Source organism: Daktulosphaira vitifoliae, unplaced genomic scaffold (genome assembly GCF_025091365.1).
Source record: "Daktulosphaira vitifoliae isolate Bord-2020 unplaced genomic scaffold, ASM2509136v1 Scaffold_1, whole genome shotgun sequence".
In the NCBI taxonomy this organism is placed as follows: domain Eukaryota; kingdom Metazoa; phylum Arthropoda; class Insecta; order Hemiptera; family Phylloxeridae; genus Daktulosphaira; species Daktulosphaira vitifoliae.
Genome location: NW_026099572.1, coordinates 88,796,005 through 88,822,234, shown reverse-complemented (window position 1 = coordinate 88,822,234; position 26,230 = coordinate 88,796,005). Strand labels below are relative to the sequence as shown.

Sequence of the window (26,230 nt, the reverse complement as noted above, 5' to 3'; positions counted from 1 at the left end):
GAGACTTCAAGTTAGAACGAAATGCGCTCATTTTAATGGTTTTAACAACGGGCAATAACAGTTATTTTTTTTATAGTGGTGCATTTAGTGCAATACTTGTTTTACATGCGAGCAATTAAATTCGTTATATGATCCCTGATTATAAAGTCTTAGATTTTTTTTATTAATCGACTAGTCTGTGTGCAATATAAAGTCATTAGATATGGTTGTGGATAATCAATCGCAATGTATTATTTTCAGTAGTAAAAAAATCAAAATCAACGTAAATTTTTAAAAGTCTGGCCTAACGTATGTTACATATTTATGTACAACGCTAACTTCAAAAAGATCCTTAATATCAATTTTTAATTTTTATGACTTGTTTCTAATTATTATGTGTAATACTTAGACAGTAGATTGTTACCAATTAACTCCGTTTGGTTAAGAATTGATTAAAAGAAAAATTGACTTGAATTTTTTTTTTTTTTTGTTAATAAAATTAACTATTTAAGACATTTTTTTTTATTATTATTAAAATTGCCAAGAAAAATACCAATGTGCCGACAAAAGAGTACAATTATCGTTTTGTTGAGGTTAGTTCGTGACAAATTCTTGGATCATAACTATTATGGCATTGTGTGTTATAAAAAAAAAAACATTTAAAAATATATAACCACTCCCCTTTAAAACATTATACTGTTTTGACTGTAATTCAGAAATGTGAAACCCTCGTCGTTTGAATCCTTTCTTGTTACCTAAGGAAAATGAAAAAATGCAGGCGGCCTTAATATATGAAACATACATGACATGCCGACAAGGCAAAGAAGACATCCCCTTAGAAGTTTATTGCCCAAAATCTTTGTAGGCCATACCCGGAACCTGAAATGAACTAACGCGAAAGGGATACAGCAAAAAATTGTAAAAAAAAAAACGAAAGGGAAAAATGACACGGTTTAACGTGCTAGTTGAGTATGTAATGTTTATATTTATCGTCTTTATATGTATGACGTGTACCGGAACGCCAATCGTTTATTACCAATACTGTTCGATCTTCATCCCCAATGAATAAAGGGTTATCTCAGACCCTCTTTTTGCCTAAATAAAATAATCGCTCTTTGACTCTCCCCATTAGAAAAACCAACTCAAGTTTATTTATTTGTCTATTATATTATTATTATTGTTTCGCTATGAAAACATTCGGTATTATAACAAACAATGAAGTAGGAGCCACTTATTCATAACATTTTTTCAGTAATAGAAAAAAACTATAAAACAATGTATTTTCTATTTTTTTAAGAGTTTCAGGGACAGTAATTACACTTGAATTTTCGAGCATAAATAAAATATAACTATCATTACTAGGAATTTTTATTACTATTTTTTTGAACGTACACGAGCTGTCATTATTTATTTAATGAGTTACTATCGAACCAAAAATGTTATCGCTTTGTAATATGTTACTAAGTAATAATTCTCAGCAAAGAATATTAATTTGAATATTCTATTACATTATACAAAAAGGCACAATTTGAACAAACTTTCGGGAATATCAAATTTAATTTCTCATTCGAATTTATTTATGTAATATTATGTGTAACCTCTTTAATTAGTGGAGGACTGTTGATGAAATTAGGGGAATTGGCCCCTCAAATAAAAAATCATAAACAAATCAAACTATAAACCTTCGAAATTAATCTCATAACTCAGAACTTAAAAAATAATTTCAATCAATGTTTATTTTATTATAGTTGCAATCGATTGGATTAATTTTTTAACAAAATGAGTTCAGTAAAAATTTGGACCAAATCTTCTTGCCAACTTTCCTTTTTAAGTATAAGAAACTTAATAACTAATATAGGTACTTAACTAACTGAAATGATTTCACAACACTATCAAATAAGACTTCAATATTTGTTCTCAATGTATCTAAAAGTTTTCTAAGTAAAGTAAGATTCACGTGTTTAATAGTTTGTTAGTAATTTTTATAAGAAAAAACTATAATTTATAACTGTAAACAGTTTACAAGTGCAAAAAAAAAATCATATTGAAAGGAAATATTTTTTTTGAAAATGAAAGTCAAAAGGTACCGTGAAATCATCTTTTACGTCATTTTTTATACTCTTTTCTTGCAATATACGTGTGCGCGTATATAATGCCCAATAAAACCTTTAAGGGGTTTAAAAAGGGTTATAAACATACCATTGATAAGTCATAAATTATGGCCAAAAGACCCGAAAAGGGGATAGTTTACCATTAGACCGAAAAAGTGAATATTTCCTGGTTCGACGCACTCACAGGACATGTAGATGTCAGGTCTTTTTCTTTATTCACAGGTTCTTTTGTCATTATTTGTTTTCAATTTTTTCTTGTTGAATTTCGTATGGTCAATTGTGTACACTCTAAATTCGAAACACTTTATTCTATTCCTCCTTAAATGCAAACAACTCTCACATGTTCGGTCAAAATTCAAAAGACACGTTTACCATTTCTTCTTCCCTTTAACCGTATAAATAAACACGACATCTTCCTGGTTCTCACACACCCGCTGGGGAAAATTTAAATCTGTCGACTCGACTAATTTATTCGATAAAGGAGTGAGATACTATAGTTTATGATATTATTAAACGTCTTGTATTAAAATGTCGTAGTATTATTTCTATAAAAAATTACCTTCGTGTAATTTCCAATCTGGAAGATATTTATTTTTAATAAACGTATTAATAAAATATTTTTTTTTCTTAATAAAGAGAGAATTTTATTTCGTACATACATACTTAATTTGTAAAATTATTATTATAAAAACTCAAAATAAAATTATTGATTCTTTGGTTTTAAAAGTTGAATTCTTTTATTATCAAGTTAATATCTTATGATACAAATTAATAGGTTTTCCCACGCTTGTTTTTTAATTAGTCAAACGTGGTTATAGGACTTAACATAATATTTGCAACGCGCACTATTAAATACCGATCTCGTCTCGTTAACACGATTTATTCTTAACGGATAATTAAAATTAAGTATAAAATTATATTAACATGTTCTCTGTAACTAATATAAAAACTCATCTGCTCACTACGGAAACTCGTTCACCCATAGATTTATAATTATATGACAAAAAAGTAGGTTCCTATATCGTGTACTGGTACACACGGATATAATAAAATTGCACTGCTAAAAGTTAATAATTTTGCTTGCAAGTATAATTTTTGAAGTTTCTTTCATTTTCAATTGGATTAACAGCAGAACTTTCAAATACACGAAATTTTTATCCATTCAGTCATCAATAATTTTATCATTATAACTCGGTTGACTTTAACATCTTTTAATGCTCACACAATTTCAATAAGACTTCAACAAATTACAATGTCGTCTTGAATAATGTACGTTAACAATTTCGATTTGATCAAGTATGTTTAAAGCTTTTCTACTCTTTAGCAATGACTTAAAAATTCACAGCAGTGTTACTAACGTTATGTCATATAATACATAAACAGTGTGCTGTAAAGCGCATTGTAAAACATTTCATTTATGTGTTTCCATCGTCTTCGGTATTGCCCTCAAGGGACAGATGGCAAATTAACTGACTCGAGTTCGGCTAAACGCTCACGCTTGATTATAGTCTTGCGCGTCCCCGGAGGCTGCACTTATTATAATATTATGTTATTTCTAAATTTCAATGTTACATGATTCGATTACAGGAGCATTTTTGTCAAAAATAATGACATTTTTCAAGGCATATGACAATTTTTAATCAATTTTTTTGTGGTGTATACATAGAGACCCATGTCAAACAATACAATATTTTGTCGTTATTCCTAGTCTCATTGAACATTAAGTGTACCGTGATTTTCTGCTTCATTACTGACGGCTGCGCCCGTCTAAAGTATCCAAAAACAGGTGACGCGTCCACTAAGAACCCTTGTGATAGTACAAGCGGACAAATATTTAATTATTTTTCCGGAATAATGGTTATACTTCGCATATAGAGTAGTCATGGGGGTTATATGTGCAATAATAATAATAATAAGAATAATAATAATATATATATATATATATAGGTACAATTGCTTGAGCGTAAACTATACACGACCCTAAGTTCCCACGGACATCGCGCTGCTGTGCTGTGGCAGTGGTTTCTTCCCCCGCGTCTATTGTGTGTGCCGTGGTTTTCCATCCACAGACCGTCTGGTGGCCACTACCTGCCGCTATTCCAGCCCTGTTTAGAACAGGTGGTTCCTTCAGACGCTCACGATTACGTAGGGAATAAGAGACGATTTTTTTTTTTTACGTTATTTTCATTTTTATCTGGGGGAGATTGCGCAAAAATATATTATACCAGACAAGTGCAATGTATAGAAGAATTTGGACAAAACAGATGCCGCCTATCTGTGTAATAAGATCTGTGAGAACAACAGTCACAGTAAGGTATGGTTACCGTGATGGGTAGGTCATCATAAGAAAGCATTTAAATTAGCACATGGAAATTTCGATAAAATTCAATGAACTTGCACTAATGCGTTTGGAACAATAGTCGATGAAATATTTATTATTGGTGTAGCAAAAGTGTCTTTAAAATTGATTAAAAGTTTTTTTTTTTTGATTATTAGTAAAATATAGCTTTTTTTTTTCTAAAAATTGCTATAACATTACAGTTGAACATTTTATAGCAGTACGTAAATAAGAATAAAATTAGTTGACTTGATACTTTTGGCATTATGAATTTAAATATAGGCTATACCATATAATACAGTATAGCATATTAGGAAGAGGTTTAATAAAATTGAGTCAAAATATGTTTAAAATTAAATATTTTTAAGTTTTCACTACAACTATAGTATTTTTCATTTTGTCGTCGTCTGGTATGAACTTCAATAAAAAATATGAATTATTTTAAATAATTAACTATACAGTGCTTATTATTGTTAATTAAATTATCTTTGTGAAAACATCTCATTTAATACCATTGGTTAATTTAAAAAAAAAATTACTTATTGTTAACAATAAATTTAAGTCCGTCATTTCACTAATAAAATCACTAATACATTTCTACATAACATACAATTCAGTATTATAGATAAGTCTTTAAAATAGTTTAACATACAAAAGAAAATTTATAAATTCAATATTAAGTAATTTATACATGGCCTACTATGTACAAAAGAGTCAAAAGGAAAATCCCACACATCTTACAGGTCCAAAAAATAAATGTATAGTTTTGTCCTACTTAAAAATGAATGCATAATTTGTGTTGCTAATAAGTTGTCAAATACATGTATATAATCACAATGCAAACGATAGTTCCCAGATTTATGAATCTAGACGTATGACGTGGACAAAATAATTTCAAGAAGGCAAAAGAACATTAAATTATAATCCATAAATGTTTAAAAAAAAAAATTGATTTTGTTATTAAACTAAATTGGGTAATCAAATATATCTAATTTCTTGTTTTCTTTATAAACATAATTACTATTTGGTGCTTAGTCAAACATAGCACAATTACATAGTATCACAGAGAATATTGTGTTTAAACGGTAACGACTACTATGAATTTAACATTTCTAACCTCTCTAGAATTAATGAGTGCATAAAATTGATATCACAGTGATATATTTTATAGTTTAATACTAAGTTTACCATCGCAGCCATTTATTCGTGTAACTTGACTTTTATACAAAAGATTTTGTTGGGGAATTTCGTATATTTGTTAATATGAACTTTTTTAATGGATGATACATTATAATATTAACATTTCGAGAAATTCTATTCTAGTTCTACTCGAGAGTTTTATTTTTGTTGAATATAAATTATTTGTGAGTAATAATCTCAGAAATATTATTACCACTGAATTTTCTATATTTCAATATTATAACAATGTGCGCTGTGTCAATTTGTTTGTACGTCCTTTGGTATACACGTTTTAAATTTATAAAAGTCACACAAGTGTTGATTAAAAACTCTACGAGACAAACAAAATGTCAGTTATTAATCTGTAAAAAACACTTGAGATAATGATTGTGTACAGTTTAAATACTCTTAAAACGTTGCTGTTTGTTCATATACATAATATATTTATACAATTACATTATTGTAATCTAATAACCCCATGATTACGTTAATTAGGTTCCGTTAACAGATTTCGGCAATTTTCGAATGTTTTACTTTCAAAGCTACCCAATTGTGTCATATCCTATATCTTTAAAATAATAGAAATAAAAATCCCTCTATTAAAAAGTGTTTTTGAATTGCAACTGAGAATTTTATTTTTGAAAATTTAGTACTGTTACCAGTTAACTTGTAGATAATTGTGACGATCGGCGGCGACCTTAAAAGGTATTGTTTATTATATTTTTAATTATACGCGCTTAATGGTGTAATATGTTCAACCATGCTGAACGTGTTATGGTCAGCATCCATACGGAACACGATTTATGAACACTAGTGCACAATATAACAGGTATGCATAAAAATTAAAGATTCGGTAAAATCGCACTGGGGGAAATGTAGAGGTTTCAATGACGAACAGAAAATACAAATCGGTTTTGATAACACTGACAAAATATATGAGGTACAAAATACGAACCCTGTCCGACCAAAATGACGTGCGGTCGTCTTCGATTGGACACGGTCGAAGACGATGGTCGCGTTAAACCGTGCCCGAGCGATTTCGCTTCCAAGGTCCAAGAGATGGCCTAACCGAACAAGGGGGCGTGAGGGGGGGCTACATAATTTCGGGATTCTTCGTGTACGTGCGTTTTGTGTATAATGAACGAGAGAAAAAACATCCGACAACCGGAAGTGGTACGTCGCACGTATACATTTTTAAGGGCAGCGGCCTCCAGTCATCGTCACAAGCTAAAATGTTGTTTTCAAGAATTTGATAAAACCTTACTATTGTCTCCCACAAGTTAACTTAATTGTCCGTCACTTTATTGAGGTTGCATAGTCGTGAAATATGATATACTTTTGGGCACTGGTAACAGACTTTTCGGTGTTCTTTTTTTTTTTATATGTGTACTGAATTATTTGGAACCGCCAAATTCAATATCATCGTGTTTGTCAACTCTTGTAGCTTTACACGCCTATACGCGCGAACGCCAATGGACCTAAAAATCTCATAATAATCTTAAAAAATCACTAAATACGCGACTTGTACTGATTACCGTACCCTTAACGAAGTCTATAATAATCTTAAAGTAGCTAGACGACAGACATCTGTTGTTTATCAAACAGACAAGACGTACGATGCCTCGTCTATCAACAAAAGCCGAGAGTTTGTTATTTTTCATTCGTCTCAGTCGCGCTGAAATCGACAAACTTTAACCACAGGATCGTTCACTAAACCCTAAAAACGCATGCCATGTTGTTTATTTCTGCGGAAGTTTTTTTGTTAGACCAATAACCTTAAGAACGTTATAATAATTACATTTTAGTACGTTCATCTATACATTAACTCTGGTGCTGATACGTCATCACTTAGTTAACTTAGTTCTGGAACAACTAAAATGGCTATGCGTATGATAATATAATATTCATTAAAAAATAATGTTTTTTCTTCTCTTCTACATTGTAATATTCAATGTATATTGAACAACTTTAATCCTTTGATATATCTAATAACTTAATTGTGTAATGATAAATGTAATTTAAGAGTACTCTATTGGATACATTTTACTCATCTGCACCCTAAAAGATATAAATACGGTATTTAATGCAATTTTTTTTATATATATAAATAAACAAACAAATTAATGCGGTAATAAATAAAAAATAAGCCTAACAAATTTAAAAAATACTATAAATTTGATAAAATATATAAATCAAACTAAATTAAATTAATAATTAATTATAAAATAATAAAAAATAAATATGCTAATTGTCGTCTAACTTAAAATAAACATAAAACTTCTACAAAAAATCTCACAAATAAAAAAAGAAAAGACGAAGAAAATGTCCAAGAAGGAAATATCTGCAAAACAAGTATCACTGGATCAATAGACATTACTCTCGTCACTCATTAACCGTGACCCCGACTAGTAAATTAATAATTACTGTAAATTCACGCTCAAATTTCAATTGCATGAGATAAATAAATTTTTAATAAAAGTTTTCTTTAATTATCTCTTTTTAATAAATAATAAAGAGTATGTGAGAAACAAAGTTTTATAGTCTGAAGTAACGGTAATTTCTCATAATTGGAATATTTAACATAATTTTCAAATGATATGTCTGTCGATATACTTATAAAACTGAAACTAATTTATAGGAACATTAACTAAATAAACTTTAATTAGATTAATTTTTTTTAATTTATGGATGTAAAAATTGTGATTAATTGAACCACAATATAATATAATTTAAATATATATCACAATGTATTATTAAAGTAATTTATATTAAACATTATATAGGTACAACTATCTAAAAAACGAAATATTAATGTATTGCAATTGAATAGGAAAATTATAAAAAGGAAAATAATTAATTTTTCGGAAATTTTAAATTTGAATTAATATTTATTTTTTTCAAATTTACTTATTTATATGTTTAATATAACTTATTAGAGCTATTTTAGAATGAATTAATAGTTATTATATTTGTTGAAAAATAAAATTCAAAGTTAAACACACAAATCAAGTTGTATGCACCACTCTGACCACTAAAGCCTTGGGCGACAGTCAAAATCGGTTCTTTCACAAATACATTATCGTGTGCCTATCGTTTTATTCGCTTAAATTGGAAATAATAGCACTTTGAGCACATTATAATGTATACCTTGTGTCTGTGTATAATACAACACATGACTAAACAAAGACTATGTACCATTGAGAAACCTTTTCCGCAGGCAATACTAACTACTTATTTAATAAAACGGTGTTTAATTTGTTTGATGCTTCTTGATTTAATTCAGTATCTTAAAAACAACGTTAAGACGATAGTACTTGAAATTTTTTCTAGATATATAGTATATACCTTAAAAAATGTTGATAGTTATTTAATTTCAGTAGTATTAACTTAATTAACCATATTCCCACTTTGATTTAAGAAAAACATTAAAAATCTAAGAATAAATTGGGTTATATTATAAAAAGGTAATTCTATTATGCTTGTAAATATATTATAATTCTGTTAATTTGTATGCACCGTAAGAAATGATCAGAAAATTTCCATTCGCGAGTATGATATTTTAATATTCTCGTTAATTTTACAGTCAAGTATCGAAAATTCGTACACAAATACAACATTTTATTACACAGTTTATGTAGGGGAAATTCGGGCATAATTTTTGTATATTAAAATTTGTATAGCACATAATGTATCGATGAACTGAAAACATTTATATGCTCATATAAGAAGATTAATTGGCATGCTTCTATGATCAGTGGTTTTTTACACTCAAATAAAATCCAGTTTACCATTGGCGGTGGCTTGTTTAAATTTAGACTAGCTAGTGGGAGATAACAATATATATTAACGTTGTACTCCAAACGTGCAACATTACATTTGTCCACACTGAATGAAATTATAGGTGTATTGTTTGAAACAAAATTATGCAAGTATTTCAAACGTTTCTAAACGCACAAAACAATGTGTTGATTTAAAATTATTTTGCTGAATGTTATATTATTTCTCTTGCTATTTTGCTGACCGGCAATATTACCGATGTTTTATAATTTTGTCCTATTTAAAAATCTGACAGAATTTTAGGATAAAAAAGTTAAATTCGAAACTGAAAATATTTTAACTTACAACTAGCAATTAATAGTTCAATTTAGCAAATGACTAAATTAAGCACATAGATTAACGTGAACAGTATTTCAGAGGAAAACAAAATTTTTGTTAATATCACATTTTACTTTTTTAATGCATTAGATAAATGAAAGGTAACATAACGTGGATAACGTCACCCATTTATCTAAATATTATTTTCATTTATTTATGAGTATCTTATAATTTAATTATTTTCGATAAATTCTACTAACCATCGCGAGACATGTCTTAACTAGTTAAGTGTAATATATTGAAAATGAATCACGTTCTTTGGTCTCGTTTTATTTTAACTGAAAATGTTTTATTAAAGAAACTACAACTTTGCATGACTATTGGAATAAACATGTTTTTGATGATTAAAATAAACTTATACATTTATCGACCTCTTTTTATTTATGTTCAAGTAATAAACTTTATTGAGACAAAAAAATCATACAAACCTATTAGATTAAATTCTAATAAAAAATGAACAAATGATTAAATCATAAAATGTGCGGATTTACAAGGTTTTAAATTTAATCCGCTCTAAGCTTCGAACTGTAGAAAATCAACGATGAAAATATAATAAGCTTTTTGAATTTTATAAGCCTGTTAGTTGAAAACGAGTGCAAAATTACCTACGTCCGATTTTACACTCGATTTAGTAACCATTGATATTCAACAGTGGTAACTCGACACAGAAGCCGCTTGGTTCGATTTCTTTTTATTCGAACTGCGTTTCTTTAAGACGATTTTCTGTGTTAATAAAACAACCAAATACAATGGTCTGTATAATAGTACACGCTAAACGATTCGGATACGAATGTCTAATGGTCACATGATTTGTGATTAACAAAAGGAAAATAATGAACTATTAACAAACTACATTACTCGAATAAAACTGTAATATTATGAGTCTATATAGCACCAATAAAGTTCTTTTACAAAAATCTGCTGTTATATTTTCTAATTATCAATTATCTAACTGTCTCAAATTAACAATTTGTCCAAATTGAGTTTCTAAATATTTTATAAAGAATTGATTTTTATTGTATCTATTGAACATCGCTCGAGTCCCTGTGATATGTAATTGAAGTAAACATATAGTTAATCTATTGATTCTTTGCTGTTTCCACCATAAATATTAAATCCTTTTTTCGGTTATTTATTTGTAATTGCTCAAACTGTTGTATTTTTAGACAATTTTACTACGTCTTCATTACTAGTCTTATGAGAGCCAATGACCAAATGAATCTTTATAAAAAATACCACGAAGAAACGTCATATTTTTATACATTTTATTTAATTTCAAAATGTATTGTTTATCTTCGATACTTAATCAAAAAACCTAATACGGCAGAAATTTACAAAATTCACCCCTAAGTCGCTATACAGTAAACGTTAGTTCAAGGTTTTTTTTTTCTCAATATTATTTATTTATTTTTTACCCCAAAGGCACGAGCCTCGCGAGCACGAGTCAAATATAATTTTTAACATAGTAAAAAAAATGTGCTGGTTAAAGGGGACGTTGCTACTGATTGCTACTACACGCGTCAATTTTATTCGTTTTTAGGTATTAAAAAAAAAACCGTTTTTTCCTATCAGTCTTCTTTTTGTAAAATACCCCAAAAAAATCTCTAAGTGCGTTTCCCTTCTTTTTACACGTAAAACACAATAAGCCAAACAATATCCATTATAATGGATGTATTTTTTTTTTTTTGAGTAACCGGTTTCGCACACTCGCATCTCATGGGAACGTGTTTTTTCCCCAATTTTTATGTTGCCGGCCGCTCACCCCCCCGGTACAGTCTAAAAATATGTGCACCCCTCTTACACCGGACACGTTTCCGTTGATTTCACGTGTGCGTATTCAAATTTCTATTATATTAGTATGCGTGATTTGCCATTGTGTAGGTACTTGCACGGAGTCCGCGATGCCAGTTTTTTTCTTACATCACACTCTCCGCCGTAACAGGTATTGGCCGTTTTCGTACATTGCATTGTATTCATAAAAAGACGACACCCTACTTGCTTGTGCCACATAATATATTTATACATAGGAATGCACAGACAAAACAAAAAACGCCGCGAGCACTTTTTGGGGACAAAAACCGTTTTTTTCTATCAAAAAATAAAAATTACTGGTAAAAATTCCCCCAAATTTATCTACACGACATGTAACGGTTTTATTTTGCTTCTGTATTTTAATATTTAACCAAGACACGAGAATACGTAAAACGTTCATAAAACTGTACTTCTAATTTATTAATATTTATTTACATATGAATGTAACTTTCTATAATTGACTTACGTTTAACTGCTGACAGACCTTTTAAAACATATTATCTACGTATAATGTATATGTATTTTCAAAAAAAACTTCTCGCAATGTTCCAATTGTTCAACGGGTCCAGTTGCTCGTTTAATTTCGCTAGAAAGGATATCGCTTTTTAATTTTTTAATAAATCGATTTTGCAAACAGTTAAATATTACAAAATTCATTTTAAATAACATTTGATAGTTAACAAAATTACGAAAATAATATATATGGCTAGAATTATTTAAAAAAATCCACCTCTAATCTTAAGTAAAATAATTCGTTTTTATTAACAAAGTAAAAGTTGTACGTAAGAAGAACTTGGAATATTTTTCACAAACATTAATTTTTACGCCGTAACCATTTGTTCTTCATGATGCACAAGACCCTCCCGAGAGTGTCTTATTTTTAGAAAAAAAAACGAGGGGAATGTAAATGAACGGCAGTCGTTTCTTTTTAAAAATACATGTATAAATATTCAGTTTTCACATCCCCCGCACGACTTTTTTAGCATCCGCGTGCAATAATTTTCGTCTTCAAGAGGGTGCCATCACTATCGCACACTTCTGTGATATTTTTCAAAACCATCTGTTATCAGACCCAACCACCACACTCTTAGGTTCTAGTCTGGGGATATAAACGATTGTCGTCGCTCGTCGGTATAGATGTGTGTGTGTGTGTGTGTGTGTTTTTACATTTTTTTTTAACGAAAAAAAAGAATGTGTAAATAAAAATGTGCGAAACGCCGCCGTATACAATGTGTCTATAACAATATAATGAACTACCCTTCGCGGCTACAGACTATGTTAAAAAACACCCGTAGTGTGTACAATATTATCACGCTTAGGCCTATTATATGATCTCGATGCAATTGTTGACCATTCATTTCTGTGCACAGAACTGACCCCTAGGTTTTTATGATGGCCATTGTTGACATTATTACCAATGCAATACACATTAGAATTATAAGAGTATACACATGGACTGGATTTGAAATATTATACTTGTCGACTTTTTTTTTTTGTAAAATGTATTAATTTTGTATACTATAAAAATCATAACATAATAAATATATTTATTATATGTATTTTATGATTGTAATTTCGTACTACTCGAGCACTTACTACGTGATTATGTTTTGTAGTGTACACAATATTCGGTATTCTAAATAAATGTTCTAAACTACTTTTATTCTCTAGTGGGAAATTGGCAATCTGCGCTTTAGCGAGAGGTTATGGCTTTCTCATGATATAATTAATAGCTACTAATTAAATTTGGCCATTTTCCTATCAGATACCTAATGAAGGTTATTTTTGTATGATAATAATGATTATCGATATTTATTCCGACGAGTTTTGTACATTTAAAATCAGACTTGGTTTACATTTAAATAATAATATGCATTTATAGTTTTTTGAAGTCTAAAGTCGAATTAATTAATACTAACATGCATGTTAAATATATAACCGCGTTTGGATAAAGTAATTAAAAATGCTTAATTATTTTTATTAATTTAGTTAGTATATATTAACTAAATATATTTAGTATTATTCGTTTTCTACGGGATGAGATTTCCTAGCTAAAAATATATTTTACTTATAATATATATATGAATTGTTGTGTAATACAAGCAGAAATATTATTTTTTTTTTTTATGTATATATTACAATTTTTAACTAAATTTAATATATTTTGAATTTATTTCAAAATAGAGTATAATTACGATAAATTAAAAAAAAAGAGATCGATGTACAATGCCTCATTACAACAATACCCACACTTGAGTATTAAAAATCGGTGGTCTTTTCACGCGTTATAATATTTATTCCCTTTTGATTAAATCATGAGATCAATAGAGACTGCCATCAATGAGCTCGCCACTTATTGGGGAAAGATGTTCATTATAAGGAAAAGACAAAAAAATTATAAATAAAAACATTGGTTTTTAAACTGTGACAACAAACAACAACAAAAAATATGTCATTCATTAAATTATCCATCCGACGCCCAAAACGGAGGCGGCGGCGGCGGCAGGTAGGTACTTAGGAAACATTTTTTTTTTTTCGTTAATATAAAAAAAAAGTATTATGTTTTTTTATCTTTAGTATTTTTTTTTTTACGCGTAAAACAAACTATTAAACGTTTACTCGACTTTTTTTACTCATTTTTTTTTATAGTTATTATTTGCTTCACCGACACGCGACCACCCCACTTGCGGCGTACGACGATTATACAATTGACGCCCACCGCATAAAACATTCAAGTCAAATAAAATAGATATACGTTAGTTTTTTTATCGCGATATACACTGATTTGTGGTATTATTTTTATTACCGGCTAATTGTAGTGATAGAATTATAGTCAATTATAACAAACAAAATATTGAAAATTATTAAGAAATCAACTAATTATTAAAAAATCATTACACATTTTAACTGATAGTGTTGTTCTCTTAGAGTTTAATAATTAAGATTATCATTTTCTTATTTAATTACTACTTCTACATAGACTATATAAAATTACCATTAAGTTTAGTGTAACTGTCATTATAATTATTTTTAAACTCATTGAAATGAATACAATTATTTTTAAATGATCATCATCAAATGTACTCAATAGTTTTAATCATATCGAGTGTTGATTAATTAATCAAGACAATTATTTATACCGTAACAGTTCTATAAAATGTAAATCCAAATTTTATGTTTAACCTGAGGTATTTTAAAATATTGAACATTTCGAATTAATTTAAGAATACATTTTTAAGCTAACAGCGATCACACATTTGTCAATGTTTATAATACTTTTATGTATACAGCACGGATTGAGCATCAAATTTTTTATCTATTATTATTAATAGCAAGTACATTTTGACTACAGCCATTGTTATATGCAATTTATGTTTGATTACTAGGAATCACACGTTTACTTTGAAACGTATACAAAAATAAATTTTATGATATCAAACGTATAAATATAGTAGTATGTTTTTTCAATTATTCAACTTGACTTGCTCGCGAACCATTTTCTTTTTTTTTAACAAATAAAATATTATTTCTTATTTTACTATTTTTAACACATTCATTAATATTTTATAGGTCTGATAAGATTAGATTACACACATTTATCTGAAATTCAACATTGATTCTGATATGTCAATGATGTTTGTAAAAAAAAAATTATTATATGATTAGCGGAATTTTTTTTACCTATAGCGTAGTTTCCATATTGTTATGTTATGGCAAACAACAATGTTATAAAAATTACTCAACTTTTTTTTATACCTTTCCAAAAGGTATAAAAAATTCACATTTGCTCTGATATATTTTGTTCCTCCGTTTCGAAGGGAGACATTTTACGTTTGGTCAAGCGGCTAATTCTACAACATTGAAATGTATCGAAACCAACCAATCGTTTTTAAACTCGGCTTTAATTATAGTATAAATATTGCTATGTAGACTAATTCGATTTTGGAAAACTTGTATTCAAGATTTGCAATTGATTCCTAGGTCAGTTTCTAGTTGTAATAATTTACTAAGCTTTTAACAGATACAACATTTTCAGGAAAAATCAGATAAGTTGATAAAAATTAAGTATCTTCTAAATGAGTTACTATAAACACGAGAGAGCAAAATAAATTGTTGTTATCTATTCTTCAATAAGTACACTTAAAGTCCCGAGTTTATAAGTAGATATATTTAAAAGTATTATCTTGGTATTGCGCAAATGAAACAGATGTTTTTATTTTTATTGTAATTCAGTAACATTTTGAACATAGTTTTATTAAAAAAAAAACAACCCTCCCATTAATTGTTGGTTTTATTAGTTGCTGTTTTGAAATAATGGATCAACACGTAGTCGTACGACCGTGACAAAAGAGCTAATTTGTTCGAGTCGTAGCCATAAGAACGAATTTTGATCTTGAAATTGCAATCATATTAAATCCCGTGTACCATTCTTGCCCTTGGAAGCACCAAGGATGAACAACATATTGTGGACAACGTTCTGATTCGTCAATATTATATTTAATTATTTATATTCAGTAGAAAACTTATTGGTCAATTTTGCAGTTCCAACATTTGACACGGCTTTCAGAAAATTTATAAAGCGATTTGATCACTTACTTAATGGATATTTTTTATTATTATATTAAGTTATAACTAAATAAACGTTACAAGGTTTCCAATACAAGGCCTAATAAATATATTATGATTAAAGAAACATTTACTGACGAATTCTCTTGAAAATTAAAGCGACAACTTTTGTTCAATTCAGCTTAAGATCTAACGCAGTCTATTACTAAATATTCAAACGCAATTAATAGTTACCCCGTGTTATTTACATGGGCTTACACGATGTAAACCAAATAAACGCTTGTAAAAAATATTGGACGGTTAGAACAACGCCCCGACAGTATAAATGTAGCATTATTGACATATTACTAAATTGAATGACATTTGATGTTGTTTTGGAATAATATGTAAGTAGTTGACTCATCGGCAACCCTCATTATACTTAACTAGCATCTTAAATAAAACAAAATATAATTTAATTTTTCTGTTNTATTGACATATTACTAAATTGAATGACATTTGATGTTGTTTTGGAATAATATGTAAGTAGTTGACTCATCGGCAACCCTCATCATACTTAACTAGCATCTTAAATAAAACAAAATATAATTTAATTTTTTTTTTTTTTTTTTTTACTAATATAATAACGGAATAAAACTAAAAATTTGTATGTTGATTAAACCATGAAATTGCAAAAATTAATTTTTTCATTATTTCAATAGCGTTAAATTAATCTAATTCCAATTTTCCGTTGATATCATTAGAAATTATTCGAGATTCATTAATTATTTAATATTTTTATACATAACATAAAGAAAAGTAATACATATTAAAAAGGTTTCATTGCTTTGTCGAACATACTTTTAATTTACCTAATTTTAATTTTTTTAAAAAAAGTAAGTTTTGCCTAATTGAAACGCTCTAAAAAAATTTAAATTACAGAAATGCCTTAAAAATTGCAAAAATGCATAGTAAAAGTTTTATTTTTATATTTGCCAAGACATAAATTTAATGTTGTGCTTGAAGAGCATTGTCTAAGATAAGTCGGGACGGTACTTTGAGATGCAAAATATAAAATATTAGTACCATAAAAAGGTGATGAACTAAAAAAATAAAATAACAGGAAATTATACGTATGTACTAATCATGATAGGCTAGTAAAATTAGTGATGGTCACTTTAGCTCCCCACTCTTGATTCTGGCCTGGTGAGCATAGTCCAAGGGTCATTTAAAGGTAGGAAAAATATAAAAGACATTTATGTTACACATAAACAATTACATGTATCGTTATAATTATATAGATATAAATCTTAACAAAATTTTATTTTGTGATAAACTTGTTAAAAAACTATTTCGACTTAAAATCGGTCAGTTTTAACTCGTTATTTTTCGTATAATATCACTATTCATAAAAAGAGTAAATTCGAGCGAAATATTGACTATCGATGAGATTAGTTATCTATGCAGTTTATTATTAATAGCCTTAAAGTACTTCCATTACGTTTGGAAGTTCACAAGAACGCTCCAACTGTAATAATTGTGACGTACTAACGTCGGTTGTATTCTATGATATTAATAGTAGGTAACTACTTCCAACTATTTATAGAATGAAAAAAATCGATCACTGGTCATTGTCAGTTGACGGCGTGTAGAAGATATGAGTAAAAAAAGTTATGAATGAAAATATGTGTTGGCAAATAAACACCGGCCGCGTGTGTGTATACTCATAATTTTTTTTTTCTTTTACTTCTCCGTCGATCGTTTCAGCTGCTGCCTCTGCTGTAGCCACTGTTAGAACACACGCACGGCAACCGACAGTTCTATTTTTTAACAACGCGGTCCAAAAAAGCCCAACCACCGCCGCCGTCACCCCGCGGCCAACATCCCCTGGCCGCCGCGTCAGTCACTCTATCCCCACTTACCGGATTTTTAATGGATCCTGGGCGACGGAGGCGGCAGGGGGTCCGCCGGCTCGCTCATTGTGACACCCTACCATCATCGCCGGTTTTTTATTTTATTTTTTTTTACCCGCGCCCGTGTGTGCGTAGGGATTCGAAGCGGCTGTGACTTGTACGCGAGCGGCGAGGACGGGGGGGGGGAGAGGTTCTCGTAGTAGTGTATCGCGGCGGTAGTGGGGAGAGGTGACGCGGCGGACGAACGAGGACTCTCCGCCGCCGTCGCCGGCGACCCAAACCGCACACACCGCTGCTGTCTCGGCCACACTCGCCGAAACGAACCGCTCACGTACGGACCGGTGTCTGTTGCTCTGCTGTACTGAGTGTTTTTTGTGTGCGGCCACTACGCGGTCTCTTTTTTTTTTTTTTAAACAATAAAATTTGTGTTTCAGTGTAAACGTGTGCGCGGCGTACTCGAGAAAATTTTTTACAACCTAAACAAGTGCGCCCCCATACGGTTTACCGACCACCGAGTAATTCAGTAAAAATAATCTCGATTGCTTTTGATCCGAATATTTTTACTAATTACGCCTAGCTCATTAAAACTCTAATCGGCCGCATTCAATTATCATTTGTACGTATTGTCAATGTGAACATTTATCGTGTGCGCGGTCTATACACCGTCGGCATGAAGTACGATTTCGCCATGGAAAACTGTTTAGGGACCGATTATCCTAATCTGCACGAGCTGAATAAGAACTGTTATGGGTTCTCGCCGGCCAGCGTGCAAAATGGACCTCAAGCCGCCGCAGCCGCCGCTGCTGCGGACGAACAGACCATATATAACAAGGTAACCTGAACAGCTACTCGTAATACCATTTTTTTAATAATATCTTTTAAGATCTATTAAAAGCAAATCATCGTGAATTTCGATCGGTTTCCGAGTAAATGTCACGTTTTTCGTCTTGTAATGAATTATGTGAACCGTTGGAAATTTGTCTGATGAGTAAAAGTCGTGTGCGCTCCTAATGTAATCCCCAGATCACGGATCGCACTATTGTTAATGACTAGCGCGTGTTTGAAAATCAATCACGATGGCAATTTTTTCACTCATCTTTTTACCCGTGCTCGCTTCCGATCCTCGGTTTTCCCGGACGGCGGCCATACGTGGTTCTTCAGGTAATTCGTAGTTCGTAGAAAGCACTTAGGTTGTGACGGTCACTACGATCCTCTGAAAAAAAAGTGACGATATCGTTGACCTGAGGCCTTTGGCTTTCTAATCAATTCCGGGGATTGGCACCTTATTATCAACGTACCTGTGGGTATGTCTCGCCAGCACAATGAATAATACAGCGCCGGTGGTTGAGAAATGCGGTAAAAAAATGTCGTTTTAATGCAATCGCTGCAAAAAATTAATACGGTGGCGACGTTGTCATCGACCTACATTTATGTACGCGCTCTCATAATGCAAAATGTCATTACACGGACTAAAAATTTGATTATTTGTCGACAATACGCGTTATCAGCGTTCTGTTCATTCCTCTCGCGTTGGCCGATACCACCCGACGGGTCAGAGCCGATCAAGCCGAACTACACAATTTTAGCGTAAAAATTGAAAAACAATAAATGAATCAATGTAACATTAGAACAGGTTACAAAGCGTCGTTGCCGAGTCGCCCGTCGAAAATAAGTATGATAACATAAGTATATCAAAGACGACAATGTTGATAATAATGTTGTTAGTCGACAAATATTTTCTAGTGGCCGTCATCAGTAGGTGTTCTGGTACGCGGGTGCGAAATGCTCAAACAAGCGGTTTTCATCGTTGTAATCTAATACTCGAGAGATAACAGCTATAATAATATATTATCTCGGTTTTGAAAATCCGTATTTATTTTATAATATGCCTGTGCCATTTCATTATCGGACTTGGAGTGTGTGCCGGCCACTCGATACACACGCCGGTCTAACCTGCTGCTGCTGCTGCTGCATTGTCTTAGTCTCGACGTTTTTTCTGGTTTTCATTGTTTATCTGGAATTATAATTGTAAGTATTTCGAGTAACGACATTGAGCTACTCGACTGACGTGTGCCCTAAAACAATTTGCCGACATTTCCAATACAAATTTCCTCAATAACATATTTTATTCGCGTGGCAAAAAGTTGTGAAATCAGATTTTCTATTGCGTGTATAAACGGCGTGTTTGTTTTGTAGGAGACGTCTCGGTGTGCAGTGGTTACGATTTTAATGAGACACTTGTTACTAACGCGAGGACGATTTATGAATCTCTCGGAATACATACACGTGCTGTTGGGAATAAGAAAAAATCGACACGCGCAATGCGGCGTACAATGCACCGGTTCCGCGTAGACGTCGTTATCTGCGGTTCTCGGCGAGAGATAAAACTCACACGAAATTGACGGCGGTTATCGTCCGACCAGTTCGTTGCCGTCGCCCACGTCGTGTTGGCGACGTTTGTGTAATTGAGATTTTAAACGAATACAGTCAAATAGGCGTCACTCGATATCCGCACAGTAAATTCTTCTGCGACGGCCATAGGTGTTCCGTACGGTTTTTCACCGTGAATTTATTAGCCGAATTTATTTCAGGAAATGGAGTTTATCCGTTCCGACGGTGGCAACGGCATGGCCTTGTAAGTAACCACGTGCGGCCGTTATACTCCTCTCCGCTTCTCCGCCTACTCCGTGCCCGTTGCTGCACAGTAACCGCCTCTCTCGACAATCCTTTTTTCTGCGACCTTATTAAAAATAATTTTCGGAAACATCAACAGCAAACGGTGTGCACGTGCGGCGTACCGGCCGTTTGGTGTACAATAGTCGCGTATCCGGTAGCCGTCGATTTTTGTTTTAACCGTTTGGCGCCACTCGACGCCGTTAATGTAAATTCACCGACGACCGGCCGATAGAGAAATACAGAATGAACGATAATTACACGAATAGAAGTGGTCGTAAAAAACACCAGACTCCCCCGCGCACAAAGACGATATTTAACGCCATATGCTCGCACAGGATTCGTGGTCGCGCATAAATGTTATTATCGAACACGGCTAAAAAGTGTTGCGCGCGTGTGCACCTTGCACGCGCAAACAAACGCAAATCGCGCACCGGACACCCATCTGTCGACAAAAAAGTCGTTGCCAACAGCAATAGACCTTATCACTGCTACTCGTACCGAAAACGCGGCTTCCGACGGACGTATCGGTTTTCAGGGAACTAATCTCCGCCACGGTTGACAATTAAACGAGTTGTTTCCTCCAAAACTCGAGCGACGCCGTAGTTTTCTCGGTCGTACATTCGAAATGTGCGCTGAAACCCGCCCACACAATGAAAAACCGTGTGCAGCATACTCGAAGGATTTATGGCCGCCGTCATCGGGCGAAGCGCGTTTCCCGGCAACGTGTCGGCCGACGGCGAATTTTCGAAATTGGTTCCACTCGACACCATGTGACGAGTTGAAAAACACCACGAGGTCGTGGTTTTAACAATCGTAAATTCCCCCGTCCTGCTGTTGAACCCCTCGAAGACAAATCTGCCAGAAGCAGTCGAAAATTATTCCTGGCACGGTGTTTGTGGGTGGGAGTTGATAGAACAAGCAAAGTATACGCGTGTCGCCGATACGACATTAAATTTCTGTACACAACAATCTATCGCTGTCGGGGTACATGTGCGCAAACCACCTGACAAGTGTCATAGTTTTTTTTTTCTTCTACCAACACGATACAGTTTGCTCGTGGTAAATATTTGTTTTCGGGTTAGCCCCTTTTCCGTCGCCCTGCTGCTGCTGCTTCCCCCCTCCTCGTTCAGTTGGGTTTGTCCGTCGCTAGTTTACATCTTCAACGGGTATCGTTCCGTTCCCAGAAAGTCATAACAATATAATATTCGGAAGACAAAATATCGCACCGAAAATTTAATCCACTGAAATCGTTTAGTAGTCTACTCGTCTGATGGTGTGCAAATATTTGCTGACGTTTTTTTTTTAAAAAAATTTAATCGCAATAGGACGTTTCAATGTTTGTAATATACTGTAGAATGAAATATTAATTTCGCAAAAAAAGAAATTATTTGTATTTCACGGGCAAATATTTAATCATCATAGAAAATCGTTTCCTATTATTTGTTAGGCAGCCTAGACAAATATAAAACATAATGTTGGAGAGCCTACGTGCGTTTTTTAATCGGTATGATAAGTCGTCAGCATACCCGCATTTTGTGCGAGGTATTTTGACGCTAGGCGGGTCGGATTGGGTCGACAATGGGGCCACGGAGTGCTTAGTTCGTTGGAGTTATGAAGACAGAAATTCATCGGCAATTGTTTTTTGCTTCTGCTAATCGAGCGTGCCGATAATTTTGCGTTTTATTTTTTCGTTTGTCCGTTCCATCGATGTGGTGACCACCGAATGACCTGAACACCTCCATTTTACCAACGGACACGGGAAGGGCGGCGTCGGTCTGAGCTTTGCTGCCCATCTATGTTTTTCACCCTTTCCGCAAGAGTTACACATACGAGGTACGTGCACGGGAGAAGAGGGCGGGTTAATGAAACAAAAAAACTCGATTGTACGCTCCCTTTTTTTTTTTTTTTCATGCTTATTGTTGTGTGTGTTGCACGCAACCGCCACCGGTATACATAAGTGTATACACATATACACGAGTATACCGGCACGATTGTGCAATAATCCGAAAAGAGGGTCCGCCGAATTGATGGGAGTAATGAACGGGCAGCGGTGGCAATGGAGTAGGAGGAGGGAGAACGGTGCGCATACGTATATCGACAAATTGGTCGACTTAATTGTACGGCCGGGGTCATTAAAAAACGTATGATCGTTGTGGTGCACACTTACATTTTAGGTGAAACGGCGGTTTTTTCTCGAACGCAAAGACCGATGCCAAAATTATGAGCGTCATTGATGCCAAAATAAAAATCGTATTAATAGACCGGCACAACGAAAGAGCTGATAAAACGGACGCGCGTCTCGCAAGCTCACCACAAATGAAGTTGAGTTGTAACACAAGTCTAAAAAATACGATTGTGTCGTTGCACATTTTGATACACCACCTCCGACCAAAATCAACAGTTATAATATCTGGTGGACAACATGATCGTACGACGCTTATGAATTATTTAAGTTACCAAAAACCGGCTTGTGCGTATAGCGTACACTTAAATTTGTTTTGCTAATGTCGTGTATACATTATTGCTGCGTGTGCACACACCACAAAGCGAATAAAAAACAGGGTGTTTTTCAAAACTAGTAGATTTTTGTACCGAGCAACCGGTTTCTCGTTTAAATCATATCGCGCAGCTCTAAACGCGCGTGCTGTTGAAACGTGTGCCGCCCTCGAATTTTACATAATAATCATATATGCGTTAGACCACTCGCTCTGGTTTTGTCTTTTGCTGCTGGCCGTTTCGTTGCCAATCCGCTGATTTTTAAACTTGTTTTCCACCAAAATAATGTAATGCCGACACCATCCTTATGTAATATTATTGTCTGTTACAGGGTCGCGGTAGGAAGCGGGGCGTGAACAAAGGCAGAGACGGTCTCGGATGGTCGAGCGTAGACCATGGGAACCCTGAGGTAAGACCCATTACTTTATTGTTATCATTACAATGTTTTAGTTATTTAATAATGAAGCACCCCGACAGTGCGAACTTGTCGTATAAAAAATAGGAAATCAAATAATGTGATATTACGAGTTTAAGACGCCAAGTGTCTCTCCAGTAATCTTCAAATTACGCTGCTCCTTTTTGTATTTATTCCAATGAAATTACAAATTTAAATGTTTACTTCGCGTTACAGTTACTATCTTCGGCTTGTCGACTTTTCATTGATATAACTAATATTTAATTACGCGCCTAAAAAAATTGATTTTTTTTTTTATTTATTAATGAATAACGATTATTGTTCACATTTATTTAAACGATCAACGTGATGATTAAATTAACTGTTGGACATTTATCATTTTTCTTACCGTTACAAATATTACTTTATCGTTGTAATGATTATCTTTAAAAAAAATCGTATTTGTAAGATTTGTAGTATAGATTTAAGATTATTTAAATCTATATTTGTATAAAAGATTGGTGGTTTGGCAAGTGTTTCGTACGGACCGTTTAAATTTTTATTCGCAAACGAAAACACATTAACATACCAATTTAATCTTTTTTAGAAAAAATATTAATTGCTTATAACCGACAGAATTTGTAAATAGAATATATATATATATATATATATATTGTTTCAAAGAAAAAATGATTAGTTATTAATAGATGTTTTGCGACGGTGCTCTGCTTGAGGGAGGGGGAGGTCATTATAAAATAGTAAAAAAAAATGTTTTGGAATAACGATTGACGATTGTGGTTAATATTGGTGAGCAAAATGGATTGATTTTTAATGATTTTATTGGGTAAAAAGTATCGTGGCTTTGAGATTTTGGTTTTATGTTACATAATAATAATTTGTTATTTGATGTTTGATGATAATTACTATTCTTGCTGGGGACGAAAAATAATTGTTGAGCAGAGCTGGACAAACCGGTGTGGAATAGTGTCTTAGTGTATTATTTACGAATCGTTGGATTATAATTTTTGTTAATTTAACATAATGCGGTCGAATTAAATTTTATTAAATTATTTAACACGTTCTGGTTCAATATAAATTCAGTTTTGACCAATCGTTTTTGCTTTTCCTAGAATTTAAAGTCATATCTATTTTTTCGGCCTCAGAAGTAACTGTTTTTTGTTCATCATAATTTATAGTAGACAAAATTTTGTTATTGTTGAGAAACAATCAACTTAATCTAGTAAAAATGCCAAATATCGTTGGTTTGAATTTACCTATTTTACTAAGATGAAATGTTTTAATGTCGGAAAATGTTGAATGTCTATTTTATTGGGATTTTCGGCTATGTCAACAATCGTTCAGCGTAGTGGAATGTCAGAATGGGTTTTCCTTTAATTTTCTATGGGAATCTCGCAATTAAATAAAATCGATAATATTAATTTTCAATATTGTAATTAACACACATTTAATCATCAATTCAGTATAGATAGTGTCTGAATTTTTGGTTTTCGTGACCCACTGATAAGAAAAATTAAAACACCAAACAGCTCATTAATTTAAGGTCGAAATTTCCGGTTTGGCGTCTCCAAACAAATCAAGAGAACGCAGTATCAAAATTTGTTTACACGTGGTTTTTTCCCGAGGATTTAAGAATTTTTTTTTTTTTTTAATCGACATCAAAACGTTTTTAAACGAGTACTTTCGGTAACCCACCAATGCGATTGTTATTTTTTAAGTAATTATACGAAGCTGCCGATTCACACGTCAAGTTCAAAATAGTAATAATTCAATAAATTTCAACTCGTTTTTTTGTTTTCGCTGTTGTTCAACACAAAGGGCTTTTGTTTGTGTTATCGAATGCTAAGCTGAAAAACTAAATTCTACGACGGCGAACAGCGACTGCCTGACACCGCGCCCGCATTGTTGCGCCGACGACGATGGCTCGCTGCACACGCACTCGTTCTAGACAGTCAGGTAGCACCCGCCGTCGAAAATATATCGTGTACGTTGCCGCATAATGATGTGTGTATGATATTATACACACGAGTCCCGGTGGCTGTAGAACAGACTCGGCTGTCGGAATTCGTGTATGTCTCTCAGACTAATTCCACGCCTCCGTCCATATCACAACCTTTTCTGTGCCGATCCCCACACGATGATATTTTATCATTGGATCAATGGAGGACGCGTACAGAAGAGTCTGTTTAGTCATCGACAGCGGCTGTTCCCCGACGCACGAATGGAACCGTCTCGTAAAATTTGTCTAGCGTTAATAGCCGTTTTGTAGACGACACTCTGACCTTGAACGCCGCTCAGGTGTTGCCACTCGATAGGATTTACACCTACTTGTCCTACGGTGGCTAGAACATACTTGTCCTGGGTCCACACCATTAGTGTTTTTACTCTGTTGAAAACTGTAACATACAATAATTACATAACAAAGATCATTGTCCACGTTTTCTATAAGTCGACCGAATGATCTTGCCACTTTTGATTTTCCGAATAAAACCATTTTTAACGTGTTAAACGATTTTTAAACAAATTTCAGTTCTTAATCATAAAGAACACCAACAGTAATTCTGTATGGTTTTAAAAATTGGCCAAGTGCACAAAAAATATGTATCTAACACTT

General features: G+C 32.7%; 1 protein-coding gene across 9 annotated transcripts in view; it reads left to right on the top strand.

The window, feature by feature from the left end:
- Nucleotides 1-26,230, top strand: part of LOC126895663 (zinc finger protein rotund-like) — an 83,399-nt gene that overhangs the window by 52,577 nt on the left and 4,592 nt on the right. For 8 of the 9 annotated variants that reach the window (XM_050667802.1, XM_050667801.1, XM_050667804.1 and 5 more), the window contains exon 6: nt 23,536-23,613. The exons of the other annotated variant lie outside the window; for it this stretch is intronic. In XM_050667802.1, the coding sequence (XP_050523759.1) occupies nt 23,536-23,613 (78 nt within the window). The remainder of the gene's footprint in view (nt 1-23,535; nt 23,614-26,230) is intronic. 9 annotated transcript variants of the gene reach the window in all.